The sequence below is a fragment of the Patella vulgata genome, chromosome 7 (assembly GCF_932274485.2).
Source record: "Patella vulgata chromosome 7, xgPatVulg1.2, whole genome shotgun sequence".
Taxonomy (NCBI): Eukaryota; Metazoa; Mollusca; class Gastropoda; family Patellidae; genus Patella; species Patella vulgata.
In genome coordinates, this window is record NC_065885.2 from 924432 (window position 1) to 940436 (window position 16005).

Consider the following 16005-nt stretch of genomic DNA (forward strand, 5'->3'; position numbering starts at 1 on the left):
ATATTGAGCCCTACTCTTCTGTTCCAACCGGGATAACGGGGTTTAACTGTCTCCTGTTCTGTTCCGCCTGGTGAAGACGGAGAATTTTCAACTAAAAATGTTACTTTTAAAAGACGGAGATGATTGGCAGTATGTATCATGCGTGACGAGGCCGGGTGGAGTAACTAATTAGGGCAGTGGCATTTATTACATTTTGTTCACAAAATACTAGAGAGTACGAGTCCGGGGTGGAGTAACTGGCCAGGGCAGTGGCGTTTATTTAATTTTGTTCTGATCATATTTTTTTTATAGGAAGACGATCAACGTTGAATTAATACGGATCCAGAGGTAGCTGTTTTAAACGATTCGAACGATTGCAAGGGTTGTTTTGTTCAAGAAACGTACTATATGGACACAAGAACGAACAGTCACAGAAACTACATGTCCTTGAATATTTAAAGTTAATAAAAAAAAAAGAACGGAGAATATTGACATAGATTTTATTTTGTAGGATTCAGTGCGATATTTTATATATGTTTTAGTTCTAGGCGACAAGAGAAATAATCGACTTGGCTAACTATATATTCACGGGGATCGTACCACTATAGATTATTTCAATCGTTGATGATTTATGAAAAATAGGCTTCGTGGTCCATTTCGGTGGTGATCCCAAACAAGAGAAAAATACTTCTTATTCTTCCAAGATAGGGCCGAACGTCCGCTTTCCCGGAGTGTAGTGTCGCAGACTAGACTTGTTACTGAACTTTATAATATAGACCAACGCGTTTTTGAAATCCTGGGGTCACCGCATCGTTTTCTCTTCAAATAACTGAAGCGCGGCGACTGGTTTGTTTTGTGGGTGTGGCCAGAGACAACTTTCACGGTTATGTGATAAACATAAAGCAGACAGTACAGTGAAACTCGGATTTGATATTTTGAGGGAATTAATGTATAAAACGATATAGTGTACTCCCCAAGATTATTCTACTTGTGATATAGACAAACATTAGAAACTGTATGACGTCATTCGCTATTTTGTACAGCACGAGTGAAGAGGTGTATTAGATGTCGTCTGCTACAGGCCCAGGTAGATCTTCCGGTCACGAAGCGGTCGGGAAAAGGTGTAACAGTCGGTTTCATCAAACAGGTTGCGATAATTGCAGGTGAGTTTGTCTATTTTTTGTGGTGTGGTGGGGGCGAAGGCGTCTGGTTATTGGGCTGTTCGTTCCATCCGACTGACTAAACGTTGTTCCTTGACAGGTCCCCCATTCTACTAATAAAGGGAAAGGTACGCTGGGGGGACCCTCGGGTACTTGTTCGGCTAACACGGGATCGAGCTTCCCCTTTGCTGGGTTGGACCCACAATTACGTTGTTATAGATTAGGAGAATACGGATGAGATGGGGGGGGGGGGGGGTAAGTCGTACTCCGGCCCAGGTGTGAACTGGTGGAAATTTCCTCAGGGCCACATACCTGAAACATAACAGCACTGACAGTATTAAAATTATGCTTGTTATAAAATTTATTCGGTCCAGCCATTAAATATATTTTAATTTTGCTTTTTTCTTCTTCTTCTTCTTTTTATTATTTCACTTTACCAAAATTTGTAAAACAGATATTTGGGTTATTCTAATAAACAGGGATCGTATATCGATGATGGACATTGTTTTCAAGCCCTGCTCCCATATTTCAGGAGCTAACGTCCATAGGGACAGTGAGCACGGAAACCCGTGGGTATAAGCCGTTGGCTCAATAACCTGGATGTTCCGTGTTCGATCCCTCTCATCGGAATTTTTCGACTTGGTTCCGCTTGGTTCCCCGAGGTCCGGTGAACACATTGGCGAGCACGCAAAAGAACCCTTGTCAGTTGGAATTCCATATAAGAGTAGGCCATAGTGTCTCTGTCCAGGCACAACTTCCCTTATAGCACACTGCCCGTCTTCATTAGCCCAGTTGGATCAGAATAGTAGGATGTTAAACCTCTGTTTCATTTCGTGGGGTTGTGTGCCTAGTCCTACTGATGGGTCGATAAAAACAAGACCATGTTTTTCGAAAGGTGACGCACGTAAAAAAAAAGATCTTTGTAATTCAGAAAAAAAGAATAGGCGAACGATCGATTGACCGGGCAACTTTCTCCCTTCATTCGGCATACTATAGTTGATTACGCAGTTCATTCACATGATTTTATATTACGTCTAGTCCCTGGGTTCCGGGTCCATTCACTTGATTTTATATTACGCCTAGTCCTCGGGTTCCGGGTCCATTCACTTGATTTTATATTACGCCTAGTCCCCGGGTTCCGGGTCCATTCACTTGATTTGATATTACGCCTAGTCTCCGATTCCATTCACTTGATTTGATATTACGCCTAGTCCCCGGGTCCATTCACTTGAATTGATATTTGCTGTTTATTGCTTAAAATGAATGTGTAGTTTGTATCTTCTCTTATCGGTTTTATTTTCGTTTCCTGTCCTTGCTAGTAGACAATACATCTACTTTCCCTTCCTTTCCTGAGATTGGGGGGGGGGGGGGGTGGATGGTTGAATGGTTAGCGCTGTATCATAATGTCGGCCATTGAGTCAACTGGCGTTGTTTGAATTCTCCGGTTGTACGTTACAAGGAGTAGGGTCGCTTGTCCAACCTCGTGGGTTTTCTCTGGGTCCTCCAGTTTCCTCCTACTGTGCGCAAGCGAATTATTGAAATAAAATTGAACCATGTGTTAGTCTCAAAATGGCCTAGTTTGTATCGAGTGGGCGTTACTCTCTCTCTCTCTCTCTCTCTCTCTTTCTCTTTTCCTGTGAGATCTGTATTGATGATAATTTCACAGTACATGATATGTGACATGTTGTGGGTTATCTACGTCACTATCTCGACTGTATACTCGTGTTTTGACAGCCCCATTCATAATAAACGTAGGGCCTATATATCAAATAATGAATTAATGAAATGGAGTTTAACGTTCTAGTTTTCTGAACGACTAAAGTATCAAATAAAATTCTAACGAATTGACAGAAGAATTTAATATAATATAATTTTGTATAATATCAAATTTTAAAAAATCGTAGATAAGGCCTATTGGGCTAACGAAGATGGGCAAACAGGGAAATTTTGCCGGGACAGCAAGTGGATTCTTTTACGTGCACGCCAGGGTGTTGACTACATGGGACCTCTCTCTGATTTTTCGCCCCATTCAAACGACTAGACGTTTCATGTACCTTGCACCACTGACAAGGGGAAACCCTGTGAGTAAGATCCGGAGGAATTTTTTGGGCCCCTAGACCGGTTCAAGCCCAGTCTCGTCACTATAAAACGGCTTTGGCCGGAAAAGTTACTTTGGATTTTCCTACCAGATTTCCCCTCGACAGTAATTGTGCAAGGTAAATGAAACGTCTAGTTCTTCGAATGGAACGGAAAAAACGAGGTCGACCCACCTTGCAATCGAATCGTTGAAAGTTGAAGACGTACTACGACGAAAAGGGAATTTGACAGGGCCGCATTAATTGCGTTGGTCCATATAAACAATCTGTGACCCTTTACGCATTCCTCATGTTAGTCAATCCTTTCAATCTGGAAGCCTCCTATGGTTCAGTGCGTTCATTCTGGATTTAGAAAATCGCATTAATTGTTAGGGGGAGTGCTGAATGAGTAATTTCGGCTACCCCGCTGAACCTTTGCCCCGAAATGAACTTTGGTCATTGTTAACCAGTCTTTTTGTAACATTGTTTTCGCAATAGTACACGTCCGTTGACTTTAAAGCGAATTGAGTGTCTGGTTAGTACGAGACTAGTTTATTTGTAAAAAAACAGGATCGTCCTTGAACTTGAGTAATTACAACTCGCCATTGATAAATTGCGAGCTTTTCAAGAATTGTAATATTGTATTTTCTGAATTGTTTTCTTTTAGTATGGCTGATTATCTTATTACCGGTGGTACAGGGTATGTCCCAGATGATGGTCTAACAGGAGCGCAGCTTTTTGGCGGCGGAAGTGGCATGACATACAAGTAAGTTGAAATAAATAACAACTCCACGTGTTTTGGTTTTTGGATTATTTTGTTCACGTGTGAAAAGTATGACAATATCATAACTTAAAGTACAATGTATGCCTTATCTAGGCTGAATTTAATTTCCAAGGTTTTCTGTCCACAAACTTGTCTTACTACTTCTAGGTATCTATAGGCCTAGAAATTTGGTGTCCAGGTAGGCCTAGGCCTAAAAACACGGCTCAGCGTCTATCTATTATGTAGTATTAATAAATAACACTATTTATAAGAACAATCACAGACCAGTCGTCTGCTTGGGTTTTTGGAAGATGTTGTCATATGAAGATGTTGTCATATGAAGATGTTGACAGGGTCGGCAAATTTTTATACTTCCACATTTTCATGTGGAGGTATATTGTCGTCGCCCCTGTCCTTCCGGACGTTCGTCCGTCCACAATTTGTTTGTGGACTCTCTACAGGTCACAATTCTTGTCCGATTTTGACGAAACTTTAAATAAAGGTTTATCCCCAAAAGATCTCGGCTGCTTTCGATATTGGCATGTATCGGATCGAAACTTCATGGATTATGGCCCCTGTTTGTACGAAAAATCACGTTTTTAGCTTGTGGACCCTATAGAGGTCACAATTTTTATCCAATTTTGTTGAAACTTGACATGTAAGTTTATAACCCAAAGATCTCAGTTCCTTTTGATATCCGTGCATATCGGACCGTAACTTCCTGAATTATGGCCCCTGATTGTACGAAAAATCGCGTTTTTAGTTTGTGGACCCTATAGAGGTCATAATTTTTATCTGATTTAAAAAAACGTATTATTATATAACCGTTACACCCTAAGGAAGGTTGAATTGGAATTTCGTGAAGATCGGACCAAAATTGACAGACAAAATGGCCACTGTTTGTACGCGATAGTGTAAAAAAATATGGTAAATCAAGGTTGTGTACCCTGTATGGGTCACAATTTTAATTCGATTTTGATGAAACTTGAAATGCATGTTTATAACCTAAAGATCTTGGTTCCTTTCGATATTGTCGCATATCGGATCGTAACTTCCTGAATTATTGCCCCTGATTATACGAAAAATCGCGTTTTTAGCTTGTGGACCTTATATAGGTCATAATTTTTATCCGATTTAAAAAAACGTATTATTATATCACCATTACACCCTAAGGAAGGTTGAGTTTGAATTTGGGGAAAATCTGACCAAAATTGCCGGACAAAATGGCCGCCGTTTGTACACGAATAGTGTAAAAATAGGGTAAATCAAGGTTGTGGACCCTGTATGGGTCACAATTTTAATTCGATTTTGATGAAACTTGAAATGCATGTTTGTAACCTAAAGATCTTGGTTCCTTTCGATATTGTCGCATATCGGATCGTAACTTCCTGAATTATGGCCCCTGATTATACGAAAAATCGTGTTTTTAGCTTGTGGACCCTATATAGGTCATAATTTTTATCCGATTTAAAAAAATGTATTATTATATCACCGTTAGACCTTAAGGAAGGCTGAGTTCGAATTTGTTGAAAATCGGACCAAAATTGCTGGACAAAATGACCGCCGTTTGTACACGAATAGTGTAAAAATAGGGTAAATCAAGGTTGTGTACCCTGTATGGGTCACAATTTTAATTCGATTTTGATGAAACTTGAAAAGCATGTTTATAACCTAAAGATCTTGGTTCCTTTTGATATTGTCGCATATCGGATCGTAACTTACTGAATTATGGCCCCTGATTGTACGCAAAATCGCCTTTTTTAGCTTGTGGTCCCTCTGGAGGTCACAATTATTATCCGATTAAAAAAAACGTTTGATTATATCACCGTTACACCGTAATGAAGGTTTAGTTCGAATTTCGTGAAAATCGGACCAAAATGGCCGGACAAAATGGCCACCGCTTGTACGCGAATAGTGTAAAAATATGGTACATGTGTATATGTAAAGGTTGTGGACCCTGTAGAGGTCGCAATTTTAATTCGATTTTGATGAAACTTGAAATGCATGTTTATAACCTAAAGATCTTGGTTCCTTTCGATATTGTTGCATATCGGATCGTAATTTCATGAATTATGGCCCCTGATTATACGAAAAATCGCCTCTTTTAGCTTGTGGTCCCTCTGAAGGTCACAGTTATTATCTGATTTTAAAAATCGTTTGAATATATCACCGTAACACCATAATAAAGCTTGAGTTCACATTTCCTGATAATCAAACCAAAACTGCCGGACAAAGGTGTAAAAATATGGTATATCAAGGTTGTGGACCCTGTAGAGGTTACAATTTTAATCCGATTTTAATGAAACTTGAAATGCATGTTTATAACCCAAAGATCTTGGTTCCTTTCGATATTTGCGCATATCGAATTGTTACTTCATGAATTATGGCCTTTGATTGTAGGAAAAATCACTTTCTTTTTAGCTTGTTCTCTATCCATCTCTCAAAAATGTGGGCGTATCCTGCCTGGCAGCCGCTGGTTTGTTGTATTGTTAAATTATTTAGGATAATATCAAGGAAAAAAAGTGGAAAACACAGAATCTGGCTTTTTTTGTTGAAACCAAATTTACAAAAATCTATTAATGTTGATCATAACAGACGCTTCTATCATAGGTTTTATTTTCATAAATCCCACCCAAATCATAGAATTTCATTTTCCTCTGTTCAATGCGAACATATCGGTCCTGTCACCTTGTTATGATCACTAACCTAGCTATCACTCAGTGGTTAGAGTATAAAATAAGATAGAATTTTTATTGTCCTGTCAAGACAGCATAGCCTACAATATACAAAGTATAAATATACAAGTAGGGCCTACAAAAGTTATGGACACGCACAAATTTTGAGTACTTACATAACCAGACAGCATAGAACCTAAAGGAACTACATGGAACTCACATACAGGGAAAAAGTACAAAAGTACAAAAATTATGGACACACACAAATTTTAAATACTCACATAATCAGACAGCATAGAACCGCTAAAATAAATATGGCATCGTGTGCTAAATACATATATTTGGAATAAGCTCACTCAATAAAAATGGAAAGTTTCATCTCATGAAATGTTAAAAACAGAATTCACCATGTGTAAAATAGAATTCAAAATAGAATTCACCATGTGTAAAATAGAATTCACCATGTATTAAAATAGATTTCACCATGTGTAAAATAGAATTCACCATGTGTAAAATAGAATTCACCATGTAAAATAGAATTCACTAAGTATTAAAATAGAATTCACCAAGTATTAAAATAGAATTCACCATGTAAAATAGAATTCACAATGTATTAAAATAGATTTCACCATGTGTAAAATAGAATTCACCATGTGTAAAATAGAATTCACCATCTGTAAAATAGAATTCACCAAGTATTAAAATAGAATTCACCATGTAAAATAGAATTCACAATGTATTAAAATAGAACTCACCATGTGTAAAATAGAATTCACAATGTATAAAATAGAATTTCCAGTTTTTGAAACAGTTTTACATGCATACTGTCATACACCAGGTCATTGAGTTAACTGGCGTGGTTTCGAATCCCCGGTTGTACGTGACAAGGAGTAGGGTCGCCTGTCCAACCTCGTGGGTTTTCTCCGGTTCCTCCGGTTTCCTCCCACTTCTAAAGTACCCTACGCGCAAGCGAATTATTGAAATAAAAATTAAACCATGTGTTAGTCCTGAAATGACCTGGTTTGTGTCGAGTGGACGTTAAACCCCATCTCTCTCTCTCTCTCTCTCTCTCTCTCTCTCTCTCTCTTTAAATTATGAGTATTGGACTTTGGAGTGAAATCCTATAAAGAATTGGTTAAGTTGGAGAAGTGAAAACGGTAGTGTTATATTGGAAACGTGATTTTCTAGTATCAAATACTGCCATTCTAACACTCATCAATTTCTAGCTGATATTTTATTTAGCTACGTAGACGTGGATTTACACTGTTGGATTTCAATTTTATCCCCTTGTAGTGGTGGGTTATCAACTTGAATTTACTGTGTAAAAATGATCTAAAAAAATCCATTTCCCTTTAAACATGTATTATGTAATTTTGAGCTAAATCTGCCTATTGCAGAGTTTTTTTTCTGTTTTCAAATTCCAGGTCTGTATATTAATTATTATTTAGTTATTGTGGAAAAGGGTATAATTAGATTTATTACATATGTAAGGAATAAAGTTTATGATTTATTAACTTGAACAAATCTTTGTATAAGAATATTGTTTGTTTGTTTTTCAGTGATTTCCTTATTTTACCAGGTTTTATTGATTTTTCTGCAGAAGAAGTGGTAAGTTGTTCACTTGGTTCTATGATTTCTGTGTAGGATAAAACACGAGACTTAGGTTAGGCTGGGGAAAAAAACACTGAAGAAAAAAACCTGAAAAAAAGAAAATCTGAGAGGTTTTTTTTTTTTTATTTTAAGTCTTTCTTCCCCTGCAAATCTGTAGTCGAAAACTTTATCTTGCTTATAAATCGTTTACATGTACGTAAAGTGAGAATATCCCAGAATTCCTGTTAAAAAACCTTATATCATGTTTTCTTATGGGAAATAAAAACCTACCCTGAAAGAATAACCCAGTACAGGTTTAAAGAAAAACTTTCAGAAGAATAACCCCAAATTCCACTGTATATATTTAAAGTCGCCCCCGACTTCCAGACTGCAAGTTATTCCGGGCATTAAGGCTTGGAATCGATATGAAATTTCAATATCGATTATCGGCAAGAATTTGTCAGCGATTATCGATAATAATCGATTATCATTTTTCCGGAAAAATCCAAACTTTACCGACCTGTTATTAATATTTGTGTTGATCGAGTTACAGTAGTGTTATTATCCTAGTCTAATACTGTGCCGATGTACGTAAAAAAATCAATTAATGTAAAATAATTAGTTGCTAAATGTAGGACTAACTTGAGTATTATTCTAAGTTCTGTTCTTGATTCATTTGAACCTTTTTTTATCTCCGATAAATACAAAGACAATACATGGTTTCTCTTTGCAAGTGACTGGCGATCACACAGTGTTACTAATAATAGAATAAAATATAATAGAAGGCGTCTATTGATTGGACAATAAAAAAATAATTACGAGCTTTCAAAGTAGAATTTTTATGATTGGTTAATTTAGATGAAAACCAAAGTAGAATTCTTCCACGGAATTACGAGAGATATAGATATTTTCCCTGGAAGTCAAAAACGTGTTTTGTATGGGCTGTGTCTGACATGATTTAGTAATAAAAGCGGAGTTGATCATTAATAATACAATTAGTTTTATTTTATTTGAATTTCAATATCGATTATCGTATCGCTAAATAACTTCTACCGATTATCGATTATATCGATATTTTTGCACAGCCTTACCGGGCATAGAATATATCCCAAAGATCAATTAAATTTAACGTTATAGGTTTGTAATAGAATGCAGTAGAATCTGCATTAAGCAGTCACCCAAGGGAATTTTCACAACTGAGTGGCTGGTCATACAGATTCTACTGTAGATGAAATGGGCGTTGCATGCGACCAGTTTTCCCTGTGTGTAGTTACTAGTTTTTTTCGTATTGATCTTGGCTAAGTGGTTAAGATGCTGGCTCGCTAGCCAGGAGGTCGCGTGTTCGATCCCTGCATTGACTGGGAAAGTTCATTGGAATTTTCCAGCATGGTTTCCCCTTGTCAGTGATGCAGGACGGAGGGCCTGACAGGGACAGCTGTCTAGTCGTTAGGATGGGATGAAAAACCAAGGTCCCAAGTACACATTGGCGTGCACGTAAAAGATCCCTTGACAGTTGGAATTCGATATAGAGTAGTCCATAGTGCCGCTGCTAGTGCACACTGTCTGGCATGGGCCGGTCTTCATTAGCCCAGTCGGAGCAGAACAGTAAGACGTTAAACCCCTTTTCATTTGGTATTCATTCATTCATTCTCAGTGAAAGGTCTCTTTAATCCAACAGTATCATTTATTCTCAGTGAATGGTCTCTTTAATTCTATAGCACCAGAATGATTTACTTCTTACAATTTGATTAATGAACAGATGACTGATTGTAAATATTGATAATAGAATTAACGTTCAAGGTCAATCAGTACCAATTCATTATTCATCATTTTTTTAGCCGCGTCGACTCAGTGCGTAAGACACTGGCTCGCTAACCAGGGTATGATCCTGATGAGGAGGCCACGGTGGGTAAGACACTAGCCTGGAGATAGGGTGTTTGATCCCTGCATTGACCGAGAAAGTTCACCCAGATTTTTGGGCAGGGTTTCCCCTTGTCAGTTGTGCAGGACGGAGGGCCTGACAAGGACAGCTGTCTAGTCTTCGGATGGGATCGGAAAACCGAGGTTCCATGTACACATTGACGTGCACGTAAAAGATCCCTTGACAGTTGGATTTCGATATAAGAGTAAGCTTTAGTGCCGCTGTCAGTGCAAAATTTCCCTCATACGACACTGTACGGCGTATGCCCGTCTTCATTCGCCCAGTTCGGAGCAAAACAGGACGTAAAATCCAATGATCCTGATGTTGGCAGAGAAAGTCCTTCAGGATTTTTCGGCATCGTTTCTCCTTGTCAGTGGTGCAGGACAGAGGGCCTGACAAGCAACAAGGTCTATAGTCTGATTCAGTTTGTTACATAATTCCCATCCGTCGGCTTTTCGGGTAGAAATCGTGGAATAAGCTTTATTTTGAGAGTTCATCAGGATTTTCCGATGTGGTCTCCCCCTTGTCAGTGGTGCAGGATGGAGGGCCTGACAAGGACAGCTGTCTAGTTGTTCGATTGGGACGAAAAACCAAGGTTCCATGTATACATTGGCGTGCACGTAAAAGATTCCTTGGCAGTTAGAATCGATATAAGAGTAGGCAGTAGTGCCAAGCGCGCAGGCAAAATTGTCCTCAAAGTGCACTGTATGGTGTATGCCCGTCTTCATTAGCCTAGTCAGAGCAGAACAGTAGGATGTTAAACCCCATTTCATTTCAATTGGTTTTGTCTTGACTTCTGGCTTTCTAGATAGTTGTTGTGTGTGGTTTCATCCTCCTACACTTTTTACTAGACATGATGTGTGTTCAACTGTTGGTGGTTATTGTTGATAATGTAAGAATATTGATGGATGTTCTGTGTAACCAATAACGACAGCCTTCAGCATGTATGTATTTAATTGGCTGTTTGCCATATTGATAGGTTACCATGGAGATGATTATATGTGACATTTTCTCCTCTAATATATTGATGGAGAAAAAAAAAATACAGAAAGACAAATAAAAACAGAGAAATGATTTGGTTTGTTCATCTATTATAGAATTATTTTATTTTATAGAAATATTACCTACATATTCTGTTATGATGAAAGATATAAGTATTGGTAGCCTTACTAAAGAGAATTTAGCCCAAACAGCAGCAAATTCCAACATAAAAATAAAGAAAATATGTGTTCTGTTCATCTAGTCGAGTAATATTCCTCAAAAATATTACCCCAAACACCCGTCTTCATTAGCCGAGTTTTGGAGTAGGACGTTAAACCCCATTTCATTTCATTTCATACCTTAAACATACATTATGCAAGAGGTAAATCTGCCTATTGCAGGTCTTTCTTTAGGCCTGAAATGTTATATAAATTATTAATTAGACATTAATTAACTTATCCAGACCATAATCAACTCTCGATGTCAACGCTAGCCTGCGATATTTACTGGATTAGGATCCGATTTGCTACTCAACTTTCATTCATGATTTAATCATGAAATGGATAATCAAGACTATGATTTTATCATACCGACTTTAGTAATGATGGTCGAGGCTAGGCGGAAGTTTCAATCGCTTAATTCTCGGTTCAGAGTGGAGCAATTTGACTGAAATTTTCAGCAAATTGCCTTTACATTATCTAGTTTTTAACTATTACAGTGAGAACTGCCAGATCGTTATCTAATCTCCCATAATGTATCTTTAATATTCTGTTACCTGGTATGATTAAAGACATAAGCATTGTGTTGACTTGACTAAAGAAATAATTTTGTCCATACAGCGGAAAATTCCAAATTTATAAGATATTACCTAGATATTCTGTTGCCCCTACTGGTGAAAAGAAAAAATACTCAGGCCATTTCTGGTTTAAATTTGTAGATTTCAGCCCAGCAGCAAATTCCAATTTATGAAATATTACCTGGATATTAATCTTTTGATTAAAGATAAAACGTAATGTTGGCCCAACTAAAGAAATGAAATTATACTCAGCTAGATTTTTGACTAGCATATCGAATTTTTTCTGTGAGGGAAACAATTTTGCACACATACAACAGCGAATAAATTTTTGATGGTCTTGGTCCTAAAGAATGTTCATATTTCAATAAACCATAAGAATACTTGCTATAATAACATTTTCCTTGCTTGTAGTCATTTAGTTGCTGAAAAATATGAAATGATTCATTAAAATGTGTTGACGTTATATTTTTTTTTTACTCCAGACATTTGTGGTCATGGTTATAGAAAATCTTGAGATCGTATTACCAATTATGACTATTTTGGGATGTAATTATTCTTCTAATGACATCAGTTTGTAAGATGAGTGCCCTTAAGGACTTGTTTGATCTCTCTTGCAGAAATCTGATAGTCTTTTTATAAGTAATGGGCCTAGCTAGATATTCTTAAATAACGGTGCAGAAAAAAATTAGAACGTTTACTCTATTTCAATTCTTAAAGGAGCTCAGTGCTAAAATTTAGAATGTTAAACTCCATTTCATTTCTCAAAGGAGCTGAACTAAACCACTTTGATTTAAAATTAAATAAAGACAGAAAGTGTGCAATGGAGGAAATTTTGTCTGTTCGGCCTATTCCAACTGCCAAAGTTTCTTTTACGTGCACAACAATCTTGTTGGGTTTTTTTTATACAATCTTTACAACTAGACACTTTTCCCTGCCAGGTCCTGTACTCCTGTACCACTCACAAGACTAAGGGAAGCTGATTTACCCTATTTTATCATGTTGACCACTTTTAGTATGGAAATTCTGGTCTCTGGTTGTTCATTTCAGAATAAATTAAACCAACAACATAAGGAATAATAATAGTTAAATATGAACTTCCCCTTGTCAGTGGTGCAGGACAGAGGGCCTGACAAGGACAGCGGTCTAGTCGTTCAGATGGGATACAAAAACATTGTCTCGTGTACACATTGGTGTGCAAGTAAAAGATCCCTTGGTAGTTGGAATTTCCCTCATAGCACACAGGCGTATGCCTGTCTTCATTAGCCCAGTCGGAGCAGAACATTGTGACGTTAAACACCATTTCATTTCATTTTTATTTGAGAAATGTGTCTATAGGTTTATAAAACTCAATAAGTTTATAGATGGCCATAATAAAGTATGTTTAAACTCCATGTAAAGCTGGGCGTGGTTTGTTTATATATATTGATAATACTATTGTTACATGTACTCGGGTCTGGTAATAAGGTTTCTGTGTCGGACATTATGACAGACATCGGTGGAATTGTGTCTGACAAAGTTTGAATTAATGTCTTTTGTCAGTGAAAGATGGCGTATTTCCATCCTTGTATGTTCTTTATGAGCTCTGGAAAGCATCCTGGTAATTTTATTCTTTGGAACATTAAAATAGACAAGAGGGAGAAGAGAGAGTTTAACCTCTATTGGAAATAAACTAGGTCATTTCAGGACTAACACATAGTTCAATTTAATTTCAATAATTCACTTGCACGTATGGGTCTTTAGCAGTGGGAGAAAACCGGAGGACCCGGAGAAAACCCACGAGGCTGGACAGGCAACCCCGGGATTCGCAACCACACCAGTTGACTCACTGACAGACCTTATGATACAACGCACATGTGCTAACCATTCGGCCATCCAACCTCCAGAATTACTTATAGTTAAATATGAATATTAATTTTAAACTTCTAACAATTATCAGGATTTTTCGGTGAGTAAGACGCTGGCTCGCTAGTCTGGAGGTCGTGGGTTCGCTCCCAATGTTGGCATAGAAATTTCATCAGAATTTTCTGGCGTGGTTTCCCCTTGTCAGTGGTGCAGGATGGGGGGGGGGCCCTGACATGGACAGCTATCTAGTGTGCATGGTGTGCAAAATCAAGGTCTCGTGTACACATTGGCGTGCATGTAAAAGAACCCTTGTCAGTGGGAATTTGATATAAGGGTAGGCAGTAGCACCGCTGTCCGAGCAATATTTCCCTCATAGCACACTGGCCACTGCATGGCGTATGCCCGTGTTCTTTAGCCCTTATGATATACTGCTCACATGCTAACCGTTCGGCCAGACAACTCCCCATTGAGTTAGAGGTGTAGCCCCTTTAAGTACGTATGTAAGTCGTGTGAAACAGGCGTATGAACACTCAATAAAATAATTTATAAATCAATGCCAGTGCAATAATACGATGGTGAAAGTAGTTCAATTAATTAAATTAATAGGATTATATTTTTAGGCGAATGAAGATCAATTTAATCAAGTTGTTGGGTTCATGTCTGCAGTCGACTGATTTGACTAATCAATGTTCCGTATACAACTAGTTTTACTACCTCATTATTTGATTGATGGATTTCCGACTTTGATTTCATTTCCCTTTCGTTGTTTTTATTTTATTCTACATTGTTATCAAAGTGCGTTTATATTACAGCTGTGTGTCTAGGCCTAGTTGTCTACAATTGTTATATCAAAGTGCTTTTATACCACTGCTTGAGGTGTCTGTACAACGGGTTAGATTGTCAATAATTGTTATTTTAAAATGTGCTTAAAAAGTGTGCAACTAGCCTGATTGTCTATAATTTATATTTTGATGTCCGTTTATACAACTGGGTCAGGTTGTCAATAATTGTTAATTTAAAGCGTGTTCATGTCACTGCAAAAGATAACCGGTTCATGTAGTTATCATTGACATAAAAAACTGTGTGACTAGGCCCGGGTTGTGAATAATTGTTCTGACAAACTGTGTGCTAAACGTTTGCCGGGTTGTTATTTCAAAGTGCGTTTATATGGTCAGATCTAGTTTGCATGGCCATCTGCAGATTTTGTCATAGGTCACAAGATATAAAAAGGGCTAGCACTAACCCTAACCCTAGCTCAAGACCTAGCCCTAAGCTTTACCCTAGACTTAACCCCACAATCCTCGGCAACAATTACTTGCCCTAACCCTGTTTAAATCTTGTGCCCTTGGGGAAAATCTGCAGATGGCCATGTGTAATAGATCTAACCTGGGCCCTTATTCACGAAAACTTAAACTAAGATACAATCGAAATTTTAAGAAATACTGCAATTCAATTGGCTGACAGTAAAATCAATTTGCATATAGTGTTTAACATCCTACTTTTCTGCACCAACTGGGCTATTGAAGACCGGTTAATCTTCACCGCTCTATCTAGGAAATTATTGTGGAATTGACAGAACATGAACTCTCTGCATCAGAGCATTAAACTTGTGTATAGCATCCATAGATCCACAAGAAGACTTTCTGCCTGTCAAACTTTACAGCTTTATTTTAACATATTCTTTAAGTGGCATTTAGCGATCAGGGAACAAATTAACAGAACACAGTTTTTATGGGATACAATCACTAGTTTATTCTAAAAGCACGACGTTTCGACAAGTATCCTCTTATCGTGCTTGATAACGATAAGAGGATACTTGTCGAAACGTCGATAACTGTTAACTGTTTTTCTTCAGTGAATCGCTTGCACATAGCTGTATGTATACTTTCAAAATACATCGGAAGTGTCATCAGATGCTCTAGAAATTATAAAACTATGCTGCCTTGTGCATGATCACTTTAAACTATGAGAGATAGAGGTGAAAAGATGGAGGATTGTTTCATGTGTGATAAATATTCTGAGGAATGGTTCGAGACTAAGAGTTTTTATAATTCAACAAAGTTTGGATTTCTTTTTCGTCCACTTGATGTGGTTAGTGGTAGATTTTCTTAAATTCAAATAAATTCAAAACTGTTATCTTGAAAGTTGGGAAGGGGGGAGGGGGTATCGACTAGCCTGCAGAGAAAATATATCTATTTGTTCACATGAGACAGAACAAGATCC

The 16005-nt window shown here is 37.7% G+C and overlaps 1 protein-coding gene across 1 annotated transcript in view; it reads left to right on the plus strand.

The window, feature by feature from the left end:
* The first annotated feature begins 302 nt into the window (after positions 1-302).
* Positions 303-16005, plus strand: part of LOC126828663 (inosine-5'-monophosphate dehydrogenase 1a) — a 30649-nt gene continuing 14946 nt past the window's right edge. Inside the window, exons 1-3 of the mRNA XM_050558579.2 lie at positions 303-1142; positions 3882-3980; positions 8212-8260. Coding sequence (XP_050414536.1) covers positions 1045-1142; positions 3882-3980; positions 8212-8260 — 246 coding nt within the window. The 5' untranslated portion in view covers positions 303-1044. The remainder of the gene's footprint in view (positions 1143-3881; positions 3981-8211; positions 8261-16005) is intronic.